The sequence below is a fragment of the Lipophrys pholis genome (assembly GCF_963383615.2).
Source record: "Lipophrys pholis genome assembly, chromosome: 5".
Lineage (NCBI taxonomy): Eukaryota > Metazoa > Chordata > Actinopteri > Blenniiformes > Blenniidae > Lipophrys > Lipophrys pholis.
The window spans coordinates 19,682,421-19,706,594 of record NC_137628.1 but is presented as its reverse complement, the minus strand read 5'-3'; the positions used below and the strand labels follow the sequence as shown (position 1 = coordinate 19,706,594).

The following is a 24,174-nucleotide window of genomic DNA, read 5'->3' as shown; positions in this document are numbered from 1 at the left end:
ACCTCAATTTCCAGGAGAATATGGACTAGGACACTCTGGAGGCAAATTATGTTATTGTCCAATCTACTAGCGCATGTGCAGAAGAACTATTTACTACAGCTGCGGTGTGGCAGCGCAGTAGCAGTGCTTCTGTCATGTACTCAGGACTGAGCGTTTATAGGAAGTGTTGCTCGCACGCACACATTAACTACCTTCAGTATAACCTGCTGGCATTTAATGCTTCTTTACTCAAAGATGACAAGTCACTATAATGTGAGGGTGCAAACAGATTCAAGTCCCCACAACAGTTTTATAATTTATGTCCACAGCCATACACACACGTACACACAGTCATCCCCTGGGACCTTGTGAAAAACATTAGACCAGCTATTAATAGACAAGCTTTTGCATACCAAGCGCAGGACCCTTAAATGTGTGTATTTTTGTGTTTCAAGTGTCCCTCTTGTCATGTTGACTGTTAAACTGAACTTCTGATTCCAAAATAGCTTTCCCCTTCTGCTACTGCTGGTGCCCGCAGAGGAAGAAAAGGTGGGAGAAGGGATGATTTTGTGGATCCATGACTGCCTTTGCGCCCCCACCCATCCTTCACTCTCGCCTCTTCCTCCTGTTCCTCATCCCCAAAAACTTATTAATATTAATAGATATCTCTCAGACCCTCCTTCCCCTCGACTCCTCCAACTCCCAAAAAAATATCACCACCCTAGGCTACCAGTTAATAAAGCCCTCTCTACAACCCCTCCCAGCCCCAAAAAAGCAGGGAAAGACAATAAAGGGAAAGTTCTCCGGTCAAATAAAAGAACTGAAATTAATACACTCCCACAGGACCTCCCTCTGTCCCGCTGTCACCCCCCACAATAATTAGATTTCCTATTAAGTGATTGCTTAATTAGAATGATTATTATTGGTAATTGTAATTGACATTTTTTTTCTCCTCCTCAGCTTCTTCCCTGACTTCAGGTCTTCCCCAAAGAGACGGTGAAAATAGACGTACGAAAGAAACGATGAAGAAAATGCGTCAAGGATGGCGTAAACAGAAAACCACTTGGCAACATGACATTTAAAATACTGTTATAGTCTCACTCTATGCTGTCTGCCACAACATACAATGCGAGATTAAGGTGTTGGGATTTAGAAGTTTTATTTAATCATACATGAGCGTCTTTCTGTGTGCGTCTGTCTCAATGGCTTATCCTGTAGCTTCAGGGCACAATGTCGGCTGCAGATTCCTTAGAAAAAAAGAGTCTTGCCCTCAGTGGGATATCCTGGTTAAATAAAGGTTCAAGTAGTAGAGAGGGATTCCCTGTTCTCCCCACCTACCACCCCTACTCACAAATACACATGCATTAAACTACAGTAGGGACCCGTTGGTCTCCAGGTTATTACCGCTTCCTCCAGGCTACAGTTACTGCAAACACACAGTCCTGTATTTTGGCCATTAAAAAATATATGTCTCTCTCACTCATGTGGACAATTTTGGCAGTGGATTTGATGTTTAAAAAAAACAACAAAAAACAACAAATCACAAACAGCAGCAAATAAAAACACAGAGTGGTAACATCCATCTAAAGTCACATTCTTTCTCTATTCGGAACTAAAGACGGTGAAACTTCGTTCCAGTGGGCCACAGCACGGTTATTGGGCTCACCTCAGGCGTGGTGAGGCTGACACGGGCTCTCTCTCTCTCACACACACCCACACACACACACACACACACCCACACATACTTTTGTCTTTAGATGCACACACCTTCACACTCCAACACACAGAACACATCCAACCCTTGAATCACACCTTCACTTTCGTTATAAAATGTCCTTCTTGGAAAAGGGGACCTTTAACGCAACTCTACGGAGGATTTAATAAATATCTTAATACGTGTTTTTTTTTCCACCTTACAACATTTTAAATCAAACTGCCATACGTCCATTGAAAGGTGCCGTCCTCAACAAAAAAGGATGACTTCTGCATATTCAGCTGTAATTTGTTTTTCACAGCATTATATTTAAATGTTTCCCCTTACTAACTGTAAAGCACAAACAGCTACATTAATACAAATGAGCACCTGGCAGCCGCGACCGCAGATGTCTGTGGGTGTTTTTATTCAAAGTTTCCAGGAGAAAAAAAAAAGAAACATTTTCATAGATTATTTTGATAAAGGTTACTTTCAGACAGGATGGCTGATCCCATCCAGATGCAGATAGATGTGGTACAAATAAACTAAACATTCTAGCGAAAAAGAGACTGAAGATTATCAGCAGCAGAGGAAGCACAACAGAAAGTAAAATATCTACATGGATAACAATTTGGTATTATTATTCTTCAATAATGAAAAAAAGTGAAGGTTAAAAAAAACAAATACTATAATCTAGCTTTCACATTTGGGTGAAATTAAAAATTATTTTGCACATCACAGTCACATTTGACTACAGCAATGACACAAAATCTAATGTTAATACGCCCAAATTAATTCCAAAATCAACCTATTGTAACATGATGTCAAGTCAAATCGAATCAACTTCAAGCTTCAAATGAAGCGATTCAAATGAGATTACAAATCTGAAATAGCTCAGAGAGACGGCAAAACTTAGTTTTAATTCTACTTGGAAAATGCAGCGTTGAGCCCAGATTTGCAGCCACATCAGGCAAGGTGTTCTGTGAGGAAGTTCAACAGCAGAACCGTCCGCTGTCCACAGACAGGACTGACAGACGGAGCTGGATATCAGCTTGTGTAGACAGAAATCCACCGTGTTCCAGCCACGCCGAGATCTTAGCCTGGAGTCAAACCGTCCCTGACGGACCAACACCGTGGCCGATGGTTTTTAAGGCCTGTCTCATCCACTTTAGCTTTCACACTCTCATTTCTATTTCCCTGTGTGTGAAGCTGAATCCTACCAGTCGTCCATTCACACAGATATAAAATAAATTTAAAAGGTCCGCTTTGCTTTTTTTTCCCAGTTTGATCTGATTTTCTACAACCGCGTTCCTGTTGGTTCTCACATGTCATGACAATCAATTTTCCCTTTCCTTATTTTAGGAATATTATGACTTGAAGAAAACTAGTCGGAAAAGTTCAAAAGAATTCAGCTGTGCCATATTTGATATGTTAAATGAAATAAAAAAATTAAAAAAGACAATTTCATCAAGCTTTCATTACGGTTATGGATAATTATTCTGTAATGAGTTCTGTGAAAGTCAAGAGGAGCTTTACAGGAATAGTCTGACAGTCATTTTGCACAATGAAGACACACGTTCTTCTAAAAACAAAAACAGCAAAAGCAAGAATTCATATGCACGTCCAAAGACTATGAACATTGTTGATCAATATTAACAACTTGCCAAAATAAACAATGTGAAGCTCAAACATTGAATTCCTGCCTATAAATCTGTATACTACGACACAAACGCATAATAAGGAGAGAGACTGTCACCAAAAATGGCCGCTGACTGAAGAGATTTTTCATAATACAAAGAGACTGCCGTTTCCAGCTGTCATTACATTTCGGAGGCTGTTGGCATGCAGTGATTGTTCAATCAGAAGCTGTTTTTAAATATGAAACTGTCAACTGAATTCATACAATTTTTTCCGCATGCGCTAATATTAGGCCCTCACCGTCGCAGCATCTCATTTGCATATTCTCTGTAAAAACTGGATAATACAACGCAAACTATGGCACAGCGATTTCATGGTGTGTGTGTGTGTGTGTGTGTGTGTGTGTGTGTGTGTGTGTGTGTGTGTGTGTGTGTGTGTGCCTGTTCAAACACACTGTGTGGTAGTGTGGGTGTGGCGTTACACCTCGTGTGGCACTGGGCAGCCAAGATAAGAGCTGATCCTATCCATGTCTCCCTTCTGGAGCGCCTGCCCGCCCACCCACACACCCACGCACAAATCACACTTACACACTCGGCAATACACACTCTCACACACTGTACGGTTCCCAAAATGCCATTGTAATCTAAATGTACAATCCCATCGTCCTGTACAAAATCATGCGCTTACACACATACCTGAAGCAATAAACACACACAGAAGCCAACTAAATGCATATTACACATCCAGTATGCTGGCATGTGACCTCGATGTATACTGAGGCCAACTGAGGTCTCCGACTGCAGGAGGCTGCAGGAAGAAGCCTCAGGCCCAAAGCACCATCACGCTGTCAGATTTAAACGCGAAAACATCTGTACTGCTAGTTTTGACTAATCTAGGAAGAAAACATTTCTGCACAGTGAGAAGAGAAGAGAAGAGAAGAGAAGAGAAGAGAGCTTACCTTCCTCCTGAGATTGAGAGAGCTAACCTTTAGATAGAAACACGCACACTGTTTTCCCTGTAATTCACCTCTCACTGAAGCATGCGTGCATGCACGCACGCACGCACGCACGCACGCTCACGCACAAGCACAAACACACACACACACACACACACACACACCCACTCTAATGTGATCGGCCACCCCGATAGCAAGCCAGGGCTGACTCTCTAAGCCTCAAACAAAGTTTGGTGTGCACTGACCAAGAACGAGGGGACAAAAAAACCAAGGAGACAACTGGGGGGAGCAACAGAGAGAGAAAAAAAAGTGTGACCACCGAGTGAAGTTTAACCACTTACGATTCCAGTTTAGCTTCAGCACACCCCGCCTACGCCCTAGGTTCATTCATGGGGACGTACACGCACACCATTCCGGGTGGGAGAGGCACTGAGCTGGATTTCGGGAAGCCCTGTTTTCACTCTCTTGTTCCGTCTGGTTGCTGCTGCATAGCTGCCGGACAGGCAGACGGCCCCTGCTCATCCCCCTTTTTTCTACTATCTTTTCTCTTTTTACTTATCCGATGTCCTCACAGATCCACCCACCGACAGCTGCCCCTTATAGCTGGGTGACAGATAGCCACTCCATCTGTGTGTGCATGTGTGTCCGTGTATTCGATTAAAAAGACATATTTGGGGGGGGGGGGGGGGGGGGGGGGTGAGAAAAGATTAGATAGTAAAAGTATGCGAACAAATAGCACCTTGTAGGAGAGAAAGAGCAAGAAAGAAGGTGAAAGGATTCGATTTCTGTTGGCGAATGAAGGAGGAGGGGGGACTAAGTGTAGTGAATGTGATTTGATGGTGAACCTGAGATGGGGTTTAGGCGAACAAATACCATTAGTCACTGCTGTGCAAACCAGTTACTAGGACAGACTGACACACATATAAATGTGAAAACACACTCAAGGCTCCCAGGCTACAGAAGTCAACACACAACATGGAGCGTGAAAACAAAAAAGCGGAAATCAATCATTTTATATCTAAAGCCCCATGTAATGGAAGTAATGGTTATTTTAGTCTTAAAAATTCAACCAGCCATATCCTCAGGACCTAATATTGGCCTTTCACATTCAGATTTTTCTTGCCAAATTAAAAGGGTAAGTGAAACGAATTCTCAAGAGAAGAAAATAATTCAGCATACAATCTTATTTTCAAACACTTTCAAAACATCAACACTATCAGAGACGAAAAGAGAGATGATCAAAAACATGTCAGAAAGAAAGTCAACCAACCTACTACGTGTTTGCAGTGTGTATTATAGCTTTAATATCATAGTACACTGGTCGTACAGTTAACACAACAGAGGTTGATGTAAAAAAAAAAAAAAAACATTAATTGACATGTACGAGAGCAAAACTTTTTAACCACATGCTGATGGTTTTCAAAGCTCTCATTTTCATACTATATATCTCTTGGAAAATGGACCAAAACACTTAAAGATTGATCATATTTCAAAAGGCTAAAAACAGCATAGGTAGTAATGACTTGGAAAGGTGCACACTGGGTCGATTTAATAATTTCAGACTGATCCTTATTTGTTCATACTATATACGAAACAACTTCTAGAAGTGTGCATTTGCTTGGGACTAATTTCAGTGGTGGATAAATACACACTGGTTGCACCAAGGAGCATTTACAGCAGAAGGATTGGTAGAAAATAAACTACAGAGCCGGTGTTCATGGTGATGGACACACAGGCCGCCCAGTGCAGCAGAGTTACTCACTGATGTGTTGTTCAGACTTCAATAGAGTTCCAGGGTCCTGAGATATGATCTACATCAGGCCCTGGGAAACAGATGAAACCTGTTCGGCCACATCTTTTGTTGGTGTTGGTATTTTTGAATTTTACAATTTAATCATTTTTGGAATTTTCCTTGACATGAACAAACAACAAACCCACCGCCTGCCTCTTTGAACAAATGAGTAGAACAGAACTGGGGAACAGTTCAAGACTACTGAGGCCCGTCCCTTAATTTCCTTGCCTTTATTTTCTTTTTCTTTTCTTTTTTTTGACAAATCCCCCCCCCCCCCTCCATTTCTCCCACTCTAAGACCCCATCCACACCACACCCATGACCCCCCATGTGCAGACATGAGGTCAAGCTCCACAGATCACAGAAAGAAGCCAGACGAGAGACAGAGACCTAAAATCCTCCTTTCCTCCCAAAACCAGGCCAAAACCCCGAGCCTTCCCACCAGCTCCAGACCCCTCCTCTAGCCCAGTTGTGTGCAGAGGAGGCAGTGAGCACTCTTGCAGAAACATCAGCCCAGGGAAATTCAAATGAGGAAGAAACAGTGAGAGAGACACAAGGAGAGGGAGAGCGGGAGAGAGAGCACAATAGAGAGAAAATAGGATAAAAGAATGAGATGGAGAGAGCGTTAGGCAGGAGCGAGGAGGAGGAGGAGAAGGAGAAGGAGGAGGGGGCAGGAAAGGTTGCTGAGGCTGCAGGTTAAGATAATGTGGAGATCTGAAGAGATTTGCAGGGAACATTTTTATTCATCTTTTGATTACTCCCATCTCTCCAAACCTCCCCTCCCTCTTCTCCTGCGTTGTTGTTTCTCCGTTTGTTTGTTTTTGGCATTAGCGTTATGACTGTTGGTATCCATGTGTATGTACACATGCATGCTGATTAGAACTGGAATATTTTATAAACACAAATATTCACACTTGCACAGGCCTGCGCACACCCGCCCACACACCCACACACACACCAGCACATAATGCACACAAACGCACTTAAAGATGCACTAGGGAAGTGAGCAACTGGGCAGACAGTGAGGGCCAGGAATGCTAAGAGCTTACAACTTCGTAAACATGCAGACACAGATGCTGCATATGTGCATACAAACATGCATTTACACAGATTGTTCACAGTGGAGCCCGTTGCTGTAAACATTCCTTATCAATGCGCTGCAGGTAGAATAAGTGTTATGAAAGGGTTGGACTGTACAGAATCTGCTCACTGCTTCTATTCTCTTGGTCATACTCTTTAAAATAAATAAAAAAACACAAAAGTAGAAACATTGCTTGATACTCTAAGTAGAGATTGAAAACGCATACAAATAAAATTGTACCTGTGTCACGGTCATATCCTCCTTCAAGATTGAGGGAGATGGATTGGTCTCCATCCTGATTCCCTCGCCCGAGGATCATCCAGTTCTCCAACGCGTCCGAATCAGACGAATCAGGCTCAGATTCACACTCGGACTCTTCGGAGTCAAACTCTGAACTGCTGGAGTCCACAATCACCAGTGCATGGCAACTACTTTCCTGTTTTAGGGAATCCTACATGACAAATCAACAACCAAGAGTTAGATGTCAAAACATCACCTCACTATGAAAATAAAACGAAAGCATTACACTGGGGATTTGGACTGACATGTTAGATCTGAGTTAAAAACGTGTTGAACTTTTGTGCATGAATTTTGATTGCAGTTGCAACAGGATGACTTGTGTACCTGGAACTGACTACTTCACAAAGTAACAGACAGCAATAAAAAAAAAAAAAAAAAAAAAAAAATTATTGCTAAACAGAGTGTATAAGATTCAATGATCTACTGAATGGTGGCTCATGTATTCACCAATTTTCAAGCTTGCTTTTAAAATTCAGTTGTCAGTTGCGGCAGTAATTTGTACTCTTCATCCAACACCGATGACAATCCAGTGCAAAGTCAAAGGGAGCTCAAATGTACAGATAATCAATCATTTATCTGAAGCGTCAGCAGTCCGAGTTAAAGTCATATTGATTTCTATAGAAAAATAACACGCTGCGCCTACATTATTATCTATAATAAATTAGTCAATAGTAACTACAGTGAACATCAACATTTAAGTACTTAGTTGTAATGATGATTGAGGCATTCAGAATTCAAGTTTAAGGAAATTGGGTCTAAATTCAATGGGTGTACTGTTGTACTGTAATCAGTGATGACAACAAATCAAATAACTTAAGTCACTTAAAGAAGGATTCTACAAGACTCATTGTAAGAGTTACAACAGAGAGCTCAGGTTTGGTTTTTTTAAATCAACAAAATAGGATTTCCACTTTACATGCAATGATCAGCCATAACATTATGACCCTGTCTTATCCTTTATAGGTCCTTTTGTTGGCAAAACAGTCCTCATCTATTGAGGCGTGGACTCCACTAGTATTGTTAGGATGTGTCAGATATCTGGCAGTAACAACAGCAGATCCCTTAAGTCTCATATATTACAAGGCCAGTCCTAATCTTCAATGGATCTTATATCTTTACTCCACTCCTCAACCAGTTTTGTTTTGTGGCTATCCTGAATGAAGGCACTCGGAGAGAAAAGCGTTTCCATGAAAGGGTCTGCAACTATATTTTGGTAGGTGGTACGTGTCAAGTAACATCTGCAGAAATATCAGGATCCAAGGTGGTAAAGCATCACGCTGCTTTCTTCCCATAGTGTGTGATGATGCCATGTGTTACTCAGACAAGCAGTGCAGACACAACCAGCCAGTAACATGACGTGAGAGAAAACATGATTGACCAGACCAGGCAACCATCTGTAATAGCTCTGTGGTTCAGTTCAGATACTCATGTGCCCATTGTTGGAACTTTGAATGATGGACAAGACTCAGTATGGGACAAGATTAATTGTCTTCATCTATGCAGCCTCATACATAACTAGCTAAAATGCACTTTTGTATTCTGATCGAAACCTCAGCTGACCTAAAAGTCGTGCACAAAGCCCGACCGATTTGAGCCGCGACCGCGGATTTTATGAACAATTCTCCCATGATCCCACTTTGGCCTCAGAAGGCCGAAAATCGTGCCGTTTGTGGGAGCCTTTAGATGAGACCCCGGAGCCAAGCACATGCTAACCACCTGCATTGATGAGTCTCATGACCCTGTCACTAATTCACATCCTTCAACTACTTTTGATACCTACTGACCCCTGTACATGAGGAATACCCCACAAGAACTCAGGTTTTGGAGATGCCTTGACCGGTTCATCAGCAATCACAACTGTTCAACTGTCTCACCTGCTGCCACAATGAAGACATGATCGGTGTTATTCACTTCATCTATTGTTTATGTTATAGCTTATCATGTTTACAAGAGGAAATATATAAATAGACTCATTGCTCTTTTCAATTTGGCAAACAAATGTTTTTACACATAGAGGCCTAACACCGATAACACCAGCAAAGATGTGGGACTTATTTGCTTATTGTTGAAAGGCATATAAAAAACTGAATAGAGATATTTCAGCTTTGTTGCGATATTTAAAAATTACTAACATAAAGGCTGCAGTCCCTATGAACTGTTTTCTATGCATTATTAAATGACTGACAAATCACATTATGGTCACAATTCTAGTACATTATGAGACATTTGGAAATATTGCTTGTATGAACAAATACCAAATTGATCAGTGTACTGCATACTGCCTCCATGATAATAACTGGTTACTATGGCAGCTTGTTTTCTTTAGTGTATAAAACTTTTCTTTTGTGTGTCTTCTACCTGTTGAGCCGGGGTGGAAGTCTGATGCGTGTGCATGTTCTTTCCCTTCAGTGAACAGATACTCTGGTCTTCCTCAGTGCTGTCCTCAGAGATGGAGATGACATCAGTGCTGGAGTCAATCACAATGACTTTCTCAAAAAATGGCGACGATGACTTCTGAGGTTTAGGGTCACTTTTCCTCTTATTCTGTTTCTCTTCCTTCTTCTTCTTCATCTTTTTCAGGTGTTGCTGGAGCTGGCTGTTTGCATGTGATGGACACTTGCTTTCAATGAGGTCTTCTGGTTCTCTAATCAGGTCTTTAGTTCTCTGAATCGCCTCATGCGGAATACTTTCCTGACACTCCTTTTCTCCATCGTCCTGCTCCTCCGTCTCCCCAGTTTGAGAGGAGTAGTGAAGCTGGCCGTAGAGGTGGAACTCCAACTCACTGTCGACCTCTGACCCTTCAAGGTCACTGTGATCGTCCTGGTAGAGGTCATTCTCCAAGTCCAGTCGGTCCTGGTAGCCATAATCCATCTCCCCAAAACACACTCGATACGCACATGCACCCAGCTGACAGGCACACAATCACAACTGGGGAGGCTTCAGAGGCTGGAGAAGACTGCAGAGACAAAACCAACGACCAAATCATTATTATTAAACTCAAAGCACCACCATAAAGCAGGAATAGGTGCAAACATTGCAAGTTTATATCATAATAATAGAAAGAAAATTTCATTCAATTACACTGGATATTTGTGTGTTTGTATTAGGGCTGAACGATTAATTGCATTTGCGATAATATCGTGATATGATAAAACAGGATTTTCTAATCACAAGAGCTGCAATTTGACCGCTCACGTGATCTGGTCACGTGACGACTTGCGCGTCCCCCTATATCTGCCCACCTTGCCCGAACGGGCTAGTGGTTTTTAGGGATGGAGCCGATCCGATCCGGGATCGGGTTCCGATATCAACGTAATTTATGGATCGGAAATTTACGATCCAACCTGCGGAGATTTCTGGTCCATGAAGCCTCATCTGTACTTCAATGTTGCTGAAATGACTCCACAAGTGTTTCCCTGATGCTGCTCTGCTCGCTGGCTGCAAACTGTGGACTGGATTTCCTGAAGGGAGGCGGGTCTCAATGAGACGTGGAGTAACGAGTCAGGAAATCCATTCCACAGTTTGCAGCCAGCGAGCAGGCTAGGGAAGTAGCTATCCAACTTTTCATGACAACATGTTGCTGTTTGGACAGATTTTACACTCAAGACACCACAAAGCAACACAGAAACGTGGATGTTTGCAAAGCAGTTGTACAGCGAGGCGGTCGCTTTGTCAACAGACGTCACCGTTTTAAAACGCCAGCTCGCCGAGGAGAACAGCACTGACCGTGGCATCAAAACAATGAACAGCTCGCTCCTCCGCTGGAGCAGTCGATTCACACCTCCGTGAAGCTGCATCCTACTCCGCGCTAAACTCCCAGAAAATAGTCCCAATCATTTGTGTTGAGTTAGAGCTGGAAACACTGCCGTTTGTGCTGCGTTGCTAAAGAATTTCCCCAGGAATTAATAAAGTGATTCTGAGGTTTTAAAGATAGAACTAGTTTATGATGAGATGATGACGTCACGCAGACCCCTACATTGTCCTAATGGAACAAAAATAGTTTGTACTGCTTCCCTTTCTGCCCTTATACTAACCTGAAGTTGTCTTTTGAGAGAATGCATGCATACATTTGTATAATCCATACAATACTATAGAGAGGAGTTTATTACAGCCTCATTTAAAGTCAACAATAATAATAATAATTAATAAAGCAAAAAGAGCTCTGCTATCAGAATCGTATCGGCAGATATACAAATTTAAGTATCGGAATCGGATCGGAAGTGAAAAAACGTGGATCTGTGCTTCCCTACTGCAATGTTGATGAGCAAACCGCTCAAAATCCTTAATGTCAAACCCTGCATTAGTATAGTGACCAAGCCTGGGTTTAGGGCTTTGATAAGCACAATGGACCACAAAGTGGTTGGCTTGTTGTGGTGAACGCTTACAAGACTGCAGGTCACAGTATTTAGTAAGTTTACAACTGCAATTGAAGTATAAGATAAATAAACTGTCTTTCATATTAATACATGTTTCATTTGACTTCATCTTAACATAAGCCTAGCCTATAAGAAAGAACAATTTATGTATAATAAATCTGATATTGTTTATTATAATACAGATTGATTTATTGCTTGTGTTTGTTGAAAAATACATAAGAGGACCTTGAAAAAATAATCGCATATTAAATCGCAATATTGAGGAAAATATTCACAATTAGATTATTTTCCACAATCGTTCAGCCCTAGTTTGTATTTGTGAATGTATGTGCACACATATATTTATATGTGCAGATGTATAACTGTGCAAATATTTATCCTTTTAGCATGTTCATCTTTTAAAAAAAAATTAAATTCCTGAGAAATTGTCAGAATCATCTTCTGAAGTGTGGGGAAATAAAAATGTATAACATTTTTCTCCAGATGAAAATTTTATTTTACTTGACTAAAGTACAAAAGCTCAAAAATATCCAGTTGACTACAATAAAACAAACAAACAAAAAACATATTCTGAAGCTAATTTCCTCTTATCTAGTGTGTAATTGGTTTGCCTCACTCAAAACCACAATGGTTAAATGATTATACAGTTCGACATTGATTTGTTTTTATGTCAGTAGTGGTTTAAGAAGAAGTGTCAGCTCAAGGCGAGAATCAGATCTGATGAATTAAATGACAAAAACAACTACAAGTTAACTTGGATAACTTAAAAAATAAAGTCTGATTCTTAAATTTTTTTAAAACTTAGGTTGGCATTTTGTGCGTCAGAAAATAAATTATGCAAAAAATACATTCATTGGGGTTTTCCATCCTATTATCAGCCTACACAGATGATTTTCAAAGTGTTGAGCGTCGCCATCCCAGGGGGATGCCAGGAAACTTGAGTGGGGTAAAAGCAGCAGTAAAAGTCTTGTGATCAGGGGATGCTTTTTTACAGTATTATTTTATTTTATATATGTTTCAGGAGGAATCCTGATGAAACGTGAGACTGGAAAATACAATATTTGTTATTTTAGTAAAATGTGAATTTTTTGGCAGTATAATCAAATCAAATTTGTGATCAAATCAAAATACAAAACTCTAAGATTGATAGTAACCGCAGCAGATTATAATAATTGCCAGGTTTAAAAAAACTTTAATAAAAAAAATCTAATTCAGAAGAGTGACAGATTTCAATGACTGTGAATCCCAACTGTATGAACAATAACATCTTACTGTTCGTTTTGTTGGGATTTATAGTCACAGAACCAGATTGATGGGCAACCTGTGTAAAAGGTGTACCCTGCCCTTTGCATTCAGTGAGCTTGGATCGCCCCGCAACCCTGAACAGGATAAAGCAGTACGGATGGTGGATGACTCGTATTGGACTGAAAACTACAACCTAGATTGGGGGCATATGGTTGAAGCTCATCCTCCAACATTTTGATGACCTCAAGTCTAACATAGTTTTGACCAGAGCAAATCCAACTTTAGTACAAAACTTTTCTTCCACCACCTGAAAACATCCAGGTGCTGTGCTTGCATTGTCACCAGGATTGTTTGTTAGTTATTTCCTTCTCTCCACAATCTACCACATCTCATCTATAGCACAGAAGGACTGAGGTGGGCACAAGACCCACCTCAATTACAGAAGTCATGAGTCTTGTTCTAAAAGCCATAGGACCTTGTTAAAAAAAGCTGAGAGAGAACGGTTCAGCAGCACTCAGTTATTTTTTTCTTTAACCTGTGGAGCTTATCATCAGAACAGAGCAGATATTAAATGGCAAGGATTCAACTTTATCATTTTCTGATTCCAACTAACATCTAATAACACTAACCATGGACATTTTTTTTTTAATGATTTTGTCATCAGGGATGGTACATGGTGTCCTAAATACACTCATGGTGTCCTAAATATCTGTTCATAATTTTCCCCAATCCTTGTGTCAGTTCTTCAAAAATAAACACACACACACAGACACACAGACACACACACACAGAAACACACACACACGACATAGAAGGAGCACCGGCCCATTGCTCTGTCCAGTCCTGCGTGTCTGTGCCATGATGGCTGGAGATGATTGGCTCCCTGGCCGCACACACTGCATAAACGCCACGCTACACGGTCACAAGCTGGCCACCAGGGATTAAAAGGGACAGAGAGGAGAGTCTTACCGGCTGCTGAGGGGCAACAGTTTTGTGTTAAAAGTTCGACAGTGCACAGGGACTGGGAACTGACAAAGCAGCGACTGTGTTTTACAGCTGTGGAGTTAATGTGGTGCACCTAAAGCTGCAGTCATGGTCCACCAGTATAGGTGATTTCACTTAATCTGCCTAATTAAAGCTCCACTTAGGACTAAGTGCTCTGGACGTGATCTGCACGGCTGGTCTTTAATGTTCACTTTACTGCCTGTGTTATGGTGGGGAAACTCCTCTTCTTCAGGCAAAACTATCCTTTTTCACTGAAAACATTTTGATATGTCCCAGAAGGGAACACACTGTAAATAACAAATCAGCTTTAACAAATCTGATTTAATCGTTATATTTTTGAGTTCCCGCTTGATCCCAGTCATAAAAGAACTAGAATGATATTTACTCAAATCCCTAACATCCCTTTGTAAAGGCACAAGTAAAATTTAGGACACAAACTTCAAAACACTATCAAAATAAGGACTGTTGCATTAGTGTTGCACTCATGCAGCTTCGTTATATTACACAAATGCTATTTAGGTAGGAAAACATTTAAAGTGTCTACAAATATCTACCACTGGTATTTCTATCAGCCACCTGTGCAAGTCCAGAGGATCTAAAGTATATCTGGAGTAGTGGTGTGCGGTATATATTGTCTACCATAGTATCATAAATGTTGTTTTGATATTGTGTAGTTTGACATTGTGCCTCAGAAGCCATTCAGCAGAAGGGATTCAGTCACGTGGGGGTAACAACTGTCCCACCAGCAGTGTAGGCAGCAACAAAACGGATGACAGTCTCGCATGGAGGAAATATGCAAGAATCTCCGGTCTCAGCAGCAACGTCAGCGGACGATTTAGTGGCGAGACGTGGGCCTACCTCATGAGCCTGGTATTGGTTCGGTTCTGAACGGACCGACGTCGCTCATAACAAAGCTATTTGCAAAATATGCAGGAAAACTGTCGCCGTAAAGAGCAGCTCAACGATAAATCTGTTCCACCACCTGTGTGTATCGAGCACTTTAACAATATTAAGAAATGATAATGTCTCACTTATTTGCTGCACACTTGCACGCTGTACAATTTACCTCAGAAGAGAGAGAACCTGAACGTTGACCCGTTCAGTGTCTCTAGATTGGAGTTAAACTGAGTCCCTTGAATGCACATGTTGAAAGAAAATAAACAAAAGCTGCTTTTCTGAAAATTTGTGTCCATCCATTGGTGTCTTGGTAAGCAAGAAGAATTTTGACATGTTTTTTTTGGGGGGGGGAATCCCATTTTAAAGGATATCGCCATATTGTGTTTTTTTCCCTATATCGTAAATCGGTAATATGGCGATATCAAATTAAATTATTTAATTAGGTTTGAGGTTGTTTTTTTTTAAACTACAGCGCAACAACAAGTTTGCCGCATGATCCTGAAGTTATGTTAACATTACTTTCTATTTCTGTAGTAAGAAATCTTGGTCAGCTTCAGCACAATCTACTGTAATCAGACTGCTGACTGGAGAGTTGCGCTCACTGAAAAATCTTCTTCCAGAGTTTGAAAGAAGAGAATAATATCTCTTAAACTCCAGTGTAAAAAACCGAGTCAATGATGATTGTTGGCGTCCTGTTATCTGCTACTCACTTCATGAAGTCCAAAGTCAACACAGCATCAACCGAAAAAGATTTTAGAGCAGCTTATGTTTCTGTTTGAACGAGCTTTAAAGACAAACTGATTTTAATTTTAAGCAGAACTTCATTCCTGCCCACAGTACTTAAAATATCTTTTAAAAAATGTCCTCTGATTGGCTGCCTAACTGGCCTGACATGAACCTTGTGTAGAGTCTGTGGACTGAGGAAAATTCTATAAAGGCAATAACTATTGCAAAAGGAAAATAGATCCCAAATTAAGCATATAGAATATATGAACACCATTTTCAAACACTTTACTTGTTTATCGTAAACCTTTTGCTATTTTTCTTACTGAATATGTGATGTACACCATGACTGGTTTGCCAAAATTAAAAGTGTTGAAATTATTTCAGTCCATGTCTGATAAATCTAAAACTTTATGATTACTAGAGTCAAGTCTGTGAGAATATATGCTACTGACTGAAATGCAAACTCAAATTATCTCCAATATTAATTGAACACGATGCGTTCAATGGCAAGAACTACAAAAATAAACTATTATAATAGATTGTAAAGTATTGAGTATAGTTATTGGTCAAGTTATGCATTTGCCTGGTTCAAAATGTTTCTATGTAGATCTGCAATGATCAGTCTGTAACTGCATTGGTCAAGTAACAGTAAGTGTATCATAGACTATTAAAAGTATTCTTGTAAAAACTATTCACAAAGGACAAATTTCCCTCATTACATGTAAATATTTAGGGTTTCTTTCTCGTGTTATGGGGGATGCTGGTCACTAGTTAACATCGTCTGACAACATAAACTTCAGTCAAAGTCGTTGATTAAACTCTTAGTGACAGTGTAATGTTATCTCACAGCTGTCTGCACATTGGAAAAGCGTGGCATCATGTTTCGCCCAAAATGCGGTTTACAGCAGGATATAATGTAATGGTTACTGTTTTCAAAAGGTGATCTCGTCTCAAATGAAGGACAAATGAGATTCCGGCATCATAAACAGTCAAACTGTTGTTGTTGTTTTTTACTTTGAGTTGTGCTGTGAGGATGTTCAAGATAACACGGACAGCATACAGTCAAAGAACAGGAGAAGACCCAGAGAGAGACATACACCTAGATCCATTATAACAACACACAAAACTGAGAGCAGTAATGTGTTTTCAAAGATTTAAGGTAACTATGTGATCTCACTGTGGTTAGCCTGGTGTTAGCAGCAGTGAGCTACACGCTAACAAGCGAACAGCTTGAGACACACTTGAGCTCTTTGGGAAACTAGTAAACGATTGCTTTCATTTATCTCACCCTACAGCACAAGACAGCTAAGAGAGTTTTCATCATAAGTGGTTATTTCACATTATTGCCACATATCGAATGTCCATGGTTAGCATTTGTCTCTCCACTCTGTCCACGTGTTTGAGAGCAGCCGGTGGGATGTAAACAATGGAGGCAAATACTTCCAAACACGCATCAAACACAGCGAATACACAGAAACTGGGTGGCCTCAGTAAAAACTGATCCTCTTTGTGTTTTGTGTGTAATATTAGGAGAAATAAGCTCACCGTTATCAACAAACAGGAGGAGTTAAAAGAGCCGGGGTCGTTCCTCCGTAGCCAGCCACGGGGTGACAGGCAAATTACTTCCGGGTCTGTCACGTGGGGGACAAAGAAGCAGCTTTCACAGAGGGTTTGTAATACAGTGTCACCTTGTCCGTGCAATGAAACATGTTAGATCCTCTCTGAATTTCACTACTGCAGCTAATTTAAATTGTTTGAAATATTCCTGACAGCATCATGTCCTAAAACTAAACACAAATTTAAGAAATTAATTTGGACCTGAAATGACCCCATGGCATAACTGAAACATTTGAATGGATTGTTCTACCAAAGAAGCACATCTATTCAGATCACAGTTTGTTTGGTATTGTCTTATATTATAGCATATATTTTCTGAAGAATCACATTTTATAAACTAAACTTGGGGGATTTCCTATGTGGGCAGCCACATCAGGGTTGGGAGTTGATGGAGCAAGGGTCTTGTTCAGGGACCTATCTGTGGGATTCGAACTTCCGATCCCAAGTCCGCTTCTTTAGCCTCTAGGCCACCATTGCAATCAAAACACTAGCTCAGAAAAAAATATTCTGAAACTGACAATAAAAGTGATCATTTTGCATTTATTAAAGGGGTCATATATGCAGAATTCACTTTCTCATGGTTGTCCAACAGTAATATGCATCTCCATACCTGGGAATAATGCCCCAGAAGTCAAGAAAGTCTGTCATCTCTCTCTCTGGCTTGTTTAAATTTTTTAAAAGTGTGTGCTCCAATGAGCGAATCAGAAATGAAACCCATAGTGTCATGGGGGGGGGGGGGGGGGGGGGGGGGGGTTAGCCAATCACAACCTAGGTCTTATTTGTTGTGTTTGAATTTTTCTGGGGGAATGTCACTTTGATTCAGTTCCTGCAGGACACCTTGGTATATATATAAGCTACCTTTTGATTTCTTCTCTTTTGCAGTCCACTCTGTATAATTGAGTGCCTACAAAGAACACATGGAGAACAAAGATAAACTGAATAACAGGACTAGTTGTGCTCTGTTGTTTTGCAAGATATTGTCAAGTTATCTTGAATATTCTTCATGCCTGGAACAACATTATTGTGAAGTCTACCACGACAATGAAATGTCATTATCAGTGTTGACAGTGAATAGTCAGCTCGGCTGCTCTTTACTTCTTTGGTATCGTGTTTCTTTCTGCAGACAAAAGATCCAGTATGGACCTCATTCTGTTTTTCATAGCATAGGCTATTCTTATGCTGATGGTGGCTTCCTCAATAAAGCACAAATATTAGTTATAATGTGTCACAATGTATATGTTTGGTGTGTGTGTGTGTCTGTCACACACACACACACACACACACACACACACACTGGGTATGTGTACGAATGTGTGAGTGACTACTATGGACCTTCAGGCCTGCGCTATTATTACATGTTGATGGGAATGTAAATCTATATGTAAATGTAATTCAACAGTCTGGCTATCGCCATCAGTCATATTTAGAACACGAAGGATAGAGCACAATTATGCCATCCCGGCTCCCATGCAGACAGTAACATCCATCTTTTTCTCCCTTTCATATCATGAGAATAATTGTGAACTCTGTATATCCAACTATACTCGTTGCCTTCATAATAATAGTGAGCGAATGGCGTTATGATAGTGAATCAGAGGGTGAATGCCATCTGATTCCAGGGGTTTCTCCATGCGTGTCATCATGGGAAAGGCCATCATGAAGTTGGATTGTTTCCTTTCAAAGGTTAGGCGTTACCTCATGTCACAACACTATCACCTCTTCCAGTTCATGTATACATTGAACGCACATAAACACAACCACACACACACACACACACATATTCAAAATCCTGCCTCTGCTTTGTTTTTGGGAAGTGCGTATGAGGGGCCTCTGCCTCCGATGCTCCTCATATCTTTCTAAATTGGATGCAGGTTTGGGATGCCTCACTGCCTCAGTGAAATTGTGATGTGGCTGCCTGATTTTGGGTTCCATGCATTTGCTGGTCTTTACTATTATTATTTTAAAAATGGTAGAGCAGACTGGCTGAATGGAGGCATCTGGTTCAGCGATTCATCTCCAGGCCAGTGGTGCCCAGACCAATGGCGTGTTGAAGATGAATGGAGGGGTCCGAGTGAGGGATTTAAAGTCCCCCGATTTCCAATCACACATTCCAGAGGGGATGGTTCTGCCTGATGAATGATCTTTATTGGGAAGAAGGAGTTAAAAGAAGCATGTCATTGCTCTCATTTGACAGTATTTGTATGTGCCATGGCAACTCTCTCTTCCATTTGTTACCAGACACTGCACCAACACTTTCTATAGAGTGCTTCATCAGAACAGGATTTCAGTCTGACACTCTGGCATATTGGCAATATTCTGCAACTGATGGCCATGTGTGTACGGAAACGCTTGTCTAGAAGACTGGAAAAGCCTCTGTTCTCCTGTAGCTGTCTTCGCTGCTTGGCGTCGGTGTGATGAAACACTCAGGATTTTAGAGAAACTGCACAAAATTCGAAGTAACACTCAGCTATTCATGTTCTGTTTTGACCAGTGCACTTGCTAAGAAATAACAGGACATGTTTCAAAACTGAAACAATTAATCAAACGGCAGTAGGCAGGACCATTTTTGGCAGCTATTTTGAAATGTATTTGTGGGAGCACAACTAGCAAAACTATGACTAGTTTCAGCTTTTGAAATGGGAGCATTATTTCCTTTTGTGGTTGTTAACAAAGTGAGTTTTGTTAACAACCATGAAACCTGGGTTTTGTCGTGTTCGTTTGACTGTTTGCTGTCTCACACAGCCTCTCCCCAGATGACCAGATTAGCTGTAACTGTGTTGATGTATTTCAATTCATTGAGGTTCTGCTTCCCTTTTTATTGTTGGTCCTTGCTTCCCTCATACTGTATGCATGTAAACACAACCTTAACTCAACCACCCAGCCTGTATTGAAGCAGCCAGGCAAGAGGAATTTCCTCCTGAAAAAAAAAAAAAAAAAAAAAAAGGAAAAAGAAAAAGACTTGCCCTGGATCAGTGCTTCTGAACAAAAATGGCTCCCATGCATCACCCATATGGGGCCCTCTGAGTGAACTTCATTCACATATTCTGTATGTACAGCATCTGTGAAGTCCCACCACGGATGCTTTTCTCTCCCTACATATTTCGCACTGTCGTATCACTCCGTATCACCGTTTGATGAAAGCAGGTGTTATATTTTCATTAATTCTTACAGACACCACAGCATCGAACAGCTTTTGCAGGATAGGAAACCAGTGTTGTATTTAGGGAGATTCAGCCGCTACTGGAGTTAATATGCCAAGTAGAGCATGCACTACTAATCAGCGGCAAAGCTCATAAGCAGAAGAAAGAAATGATGAAGAACAACCAAAGACGAATAATAACTTGTCACAAGGGCACGGCTTATAACTTTGTCTCATGTAACAGAATCCTTCTTTGTTTTATTTTCTCAGTTCTGCTGAAGGTCAGTGAGGCCTTTCTGCCTGGACCCTTTCCGGCATCACTCAGTCACAAGTGACCTCTCCACAGAGCTGGCCGATATGGATAAAATGTGCAGTGACATTATATGTAATTTGGTAATTCAGTAGTGATGTGACCTTACTTAGAAAACCCTCGGTGAGGAACATTTCTGGATCATCTAGCAAATCAAAGGACCACATGAGTCCCATCGTAACTTATCATTTCCTATATAAAAATCTGCTCATGGATTGTCAAAGACTTTGACAATAGCTTGACATGTACTGATATCTGGATATATAAAACATACTGTGATGGGCCATGGGTATTCTTTCAGTGTAAATCAAACAACAGGCAGAATCTGTGGGTCAACACGCCCCATGTCAATGTGTTTTCATCAGTGGATCTTAATCTGATGTTTACTAAAACCTTTGTTGTCGCAAGTCTTTGACAACCACACTTTCAAAGAAAGTACATTCACAGTACAGGTGAAACACACAAAACCCTATATGAGACACTTATTCTGAAGCCCTGTGATCAGCAGTCTGTTCGTGCTTTCAGTACGAAAAAAAATAAAAAATAACAAGAGAACAAGCCTGACAACACCTTTTCAGACCGGACTCGGACCAAGTGACTTGTGTCTATGGGGATTAAATTTGTGAACAGCAGCACTATACAACCTCTATACAACACACACACACACACACACACACACACACCACCACCACCACCACCACCACCACACGATGCCACAACACCTCTTTCTCAGTTGCGAGTATAAAACCACATTGACAGGAGCCTTGTCCGCTCTTGTCGAATCGTCACGCTGAAATGTTTACCTTTACATACAAATGGCCTGGTGTCATGTTGTGTCACATAATGTTTCATGGACAAATAATGTGTCCCATTTCTCAATCCGCCCTGCAGCCGTTAAGCCCCCTTCTAGCCTCTATAGTCACAAAAACACCCAAGCACCAAGGCTGCAAAAAGAGGAACCTTGTGTTGCCACAGTGAAGTGCCACTCTGAATTAAATCCCGGGGATATAGAAGCAAGCTCAATCAGCACAGTGGCTCTGAGGAGAGCAAAGGCAAAGGTATGAGTACTGAAGGAAACTTTTTATCCAAGTGCGAGTGTGGGTTTGTCTGTATCAATGTTTAGAAATATAGTGCTGGATCACATGTAGAGTTATGTCAAAGTCACAGGAGTTTTAAAAGAGTCAAGTGAGAAACACCTTGACAGAGACATTTTGCACAAGTTATTAAGTTAGACAATCGTGCTTTTAGTCATATGGCATTTTCAAAATAAAGTTTAAAATGCTCATAATACTGAATATAACAAAGCGTTGAACTGACAAAGCAAAAAAATCCTAATTAAACAGCCAAAAGGTATTCATGGGGTTGAAAGAGCATATTAGAACAATACCATCAAATACGATTTTCAGACAGCTTCTTTTAATCTTTTACGCAGCACAGGTTTGGACTATTAAAAATATCACAGTTAATGCTAATATTCCAAGTACATTGGCATAAATGTACAAGAATCAAAATACTACAAAGGACATATAGATTCACTTCATTAATCAAGTTCAGGAGTAATATAGGGAAAAGTAATAGTGCAACTTTACTTGTTTTCAACAAAAAGGATATTGTGATTGATATATATATATATATATAAAATTAATAAGGCTCTATCAAATAAGACTGTAGCAGCAAAATCCCCATATAATATATAATAACATAAAAAAGAACCCCACAATAAACCGAATAAAATGATTGGTTATAATTTAGATAACATTTGATGAGTGACATTGTAAAAAGCTTACATGTAATTTGTCCCTGCCACAGTGAAATCTATCTCCCCTAACACTAAACCGCCGCAGCAGAACAGGCCTTTGAACCTTTGTCTTTATGAGGTTTACACTGAATTTAAACGCTCTGCTGAAAGCTAAATGTCCCACAGAGACGGGGAAATATCTCCTCCCTGTTTACGTGTTTAGATCGTCTCTTTACTTCCTCTGTCTCGCGCTTTAATGCGATTCTTTCCGGTTCCGCTCGGTCAGCCCGCGGGTCACCGATCCAATGACCCCCCCTTCACATTAATTACATTAATTAGCACGAAGAGGAAAAACAAACAAGTAATGATTAATATCCAAACTATAGCGAATTCTCTGACGAGCTCCTGAATGCACGGCAAATGTGGAGAGACACCTGAAGGGACTTTTTCATTTAGTTCTCGTCTGACAAACAAAAACCAAAACAACCCCCCCCCCCAAAAAAAAAGAAATAAATTAAATAAAAATACATCCTCTAGAATGAAAACTATAGACAAACTATAGACAAAGTACAGTATTAAATGTAAATAACTCTTCTTACTCCGATTGATTATAGACACTATAATAATACGTGAATATTTTTTAGTTTAACCTGAATTTTAAGTGCTACAATATCATCATTATGAACATTGCATCAACAACAACAACAACAACAACAACAACAACAATAATAATAATAATAATAATAATAATAATAATAATAATAATAATAATAATAATAATAATAATAATAATAATAATGTTTAATTGCCTTTTATGACCATCATAAGGATTTTCTAGCCTACAGCTGTGTAGGCCTCAATTGTTTTCTCTTGTTTACCCATGGGGGGTGGAAAAAACAATTTCCACCACAAATAACTTTTAACAAGTTTTAATCAAATGGACTCTTAATTTTGTAATTACATACTTAATCATTAATCATACTTGTAATTACAAATTGTGTTATCTCATATATTAGCAGTTTGACTTTCACTTGTAACAAAAAGGCTTATTTCATCTTCCTGAATTTCACAAAATAACTCAAATGAACCCTGAAAGTACAAAAGGTGCAATACATTAACATAACCTCTAATAGGTCCTATAGCAGATTATTGTACAGTCATTTAAGAAATGCAGTGCATTACCTACAGCCATGGCCATGCATACAGATTCAACTATGGGGTCCATAAAAAAAGATAAGGATGAGACAAGTCTACCGAGGATTCAATGGCTTTCCCCTGCAGGCAAGAACTACTGTATGTCAATATATGGAAGTCTAATCATCTTTAACCTGCTCAGTGACCGCACTTAGAGGGAGCTGAGGAACTGGTCGGTACAGTAAAGACATTCTATAGGGATTTATTAAACATGTCTTTATAAAATCTTTATTTATGTGACACATTTCAGACATTAAAATGCAACTCAAGTGTCTCCACAAACGTTACCATCAATAATTGATTCATCAGTGGATGTGCTCTTATATTTGAGTCACATTGCTACTATGTTTGGAAGCTGTGGGCGCGAGGCGGAGGTCAGGGTCGTAGTGTTGCAGCGCGAGGCGACAAGCAGAGCAAAAAGGGTCGCTGTCTCGCGCTTTGTTCGACACTCAATTGTGTCGGGGCTGCGCGTGAACCCTGAGACCTGCTG

At 40.3% G+C, this 24,174-nt stretch overlaps 1 protein-coding gene across 1 annotated transcript in view; it reads right to left on the bottom strand.

Moving 5' to 3' along the window:
• zcchc7 (zinc finger, CCHC domain containing 7) overlaps positions 1 to 17,322 on the bottom strand; it is a 52,090-nt gene extending 34,768 nt beyond the window's left edge. Inside the window, exons 1-3 of the mRNA XM_080464710.1 lie at positions 17,232 to 17,322; positions 9,796 to 10,393; positions 7,378 to 7,588 (exon numbers count right to left, since the gene is read on the bottom strand). Coding sequence (XP_080320836.1) covers positions 7,378 to 7,588; positions 9,796 to 10,308 — 724 coding nt within the window. The 5' untranslated portion in view covers positions 10,309 to 10,393; positions 17,232 to 17,322. The remainder of the gene's footprint in view (positions 1 to 7,377; positions 7,589 to 9,795; positions 10,394 to 17,231) is intronic.
• Positions 17,323 to 24,174: the final 6,852 nt, after the last annotated feature.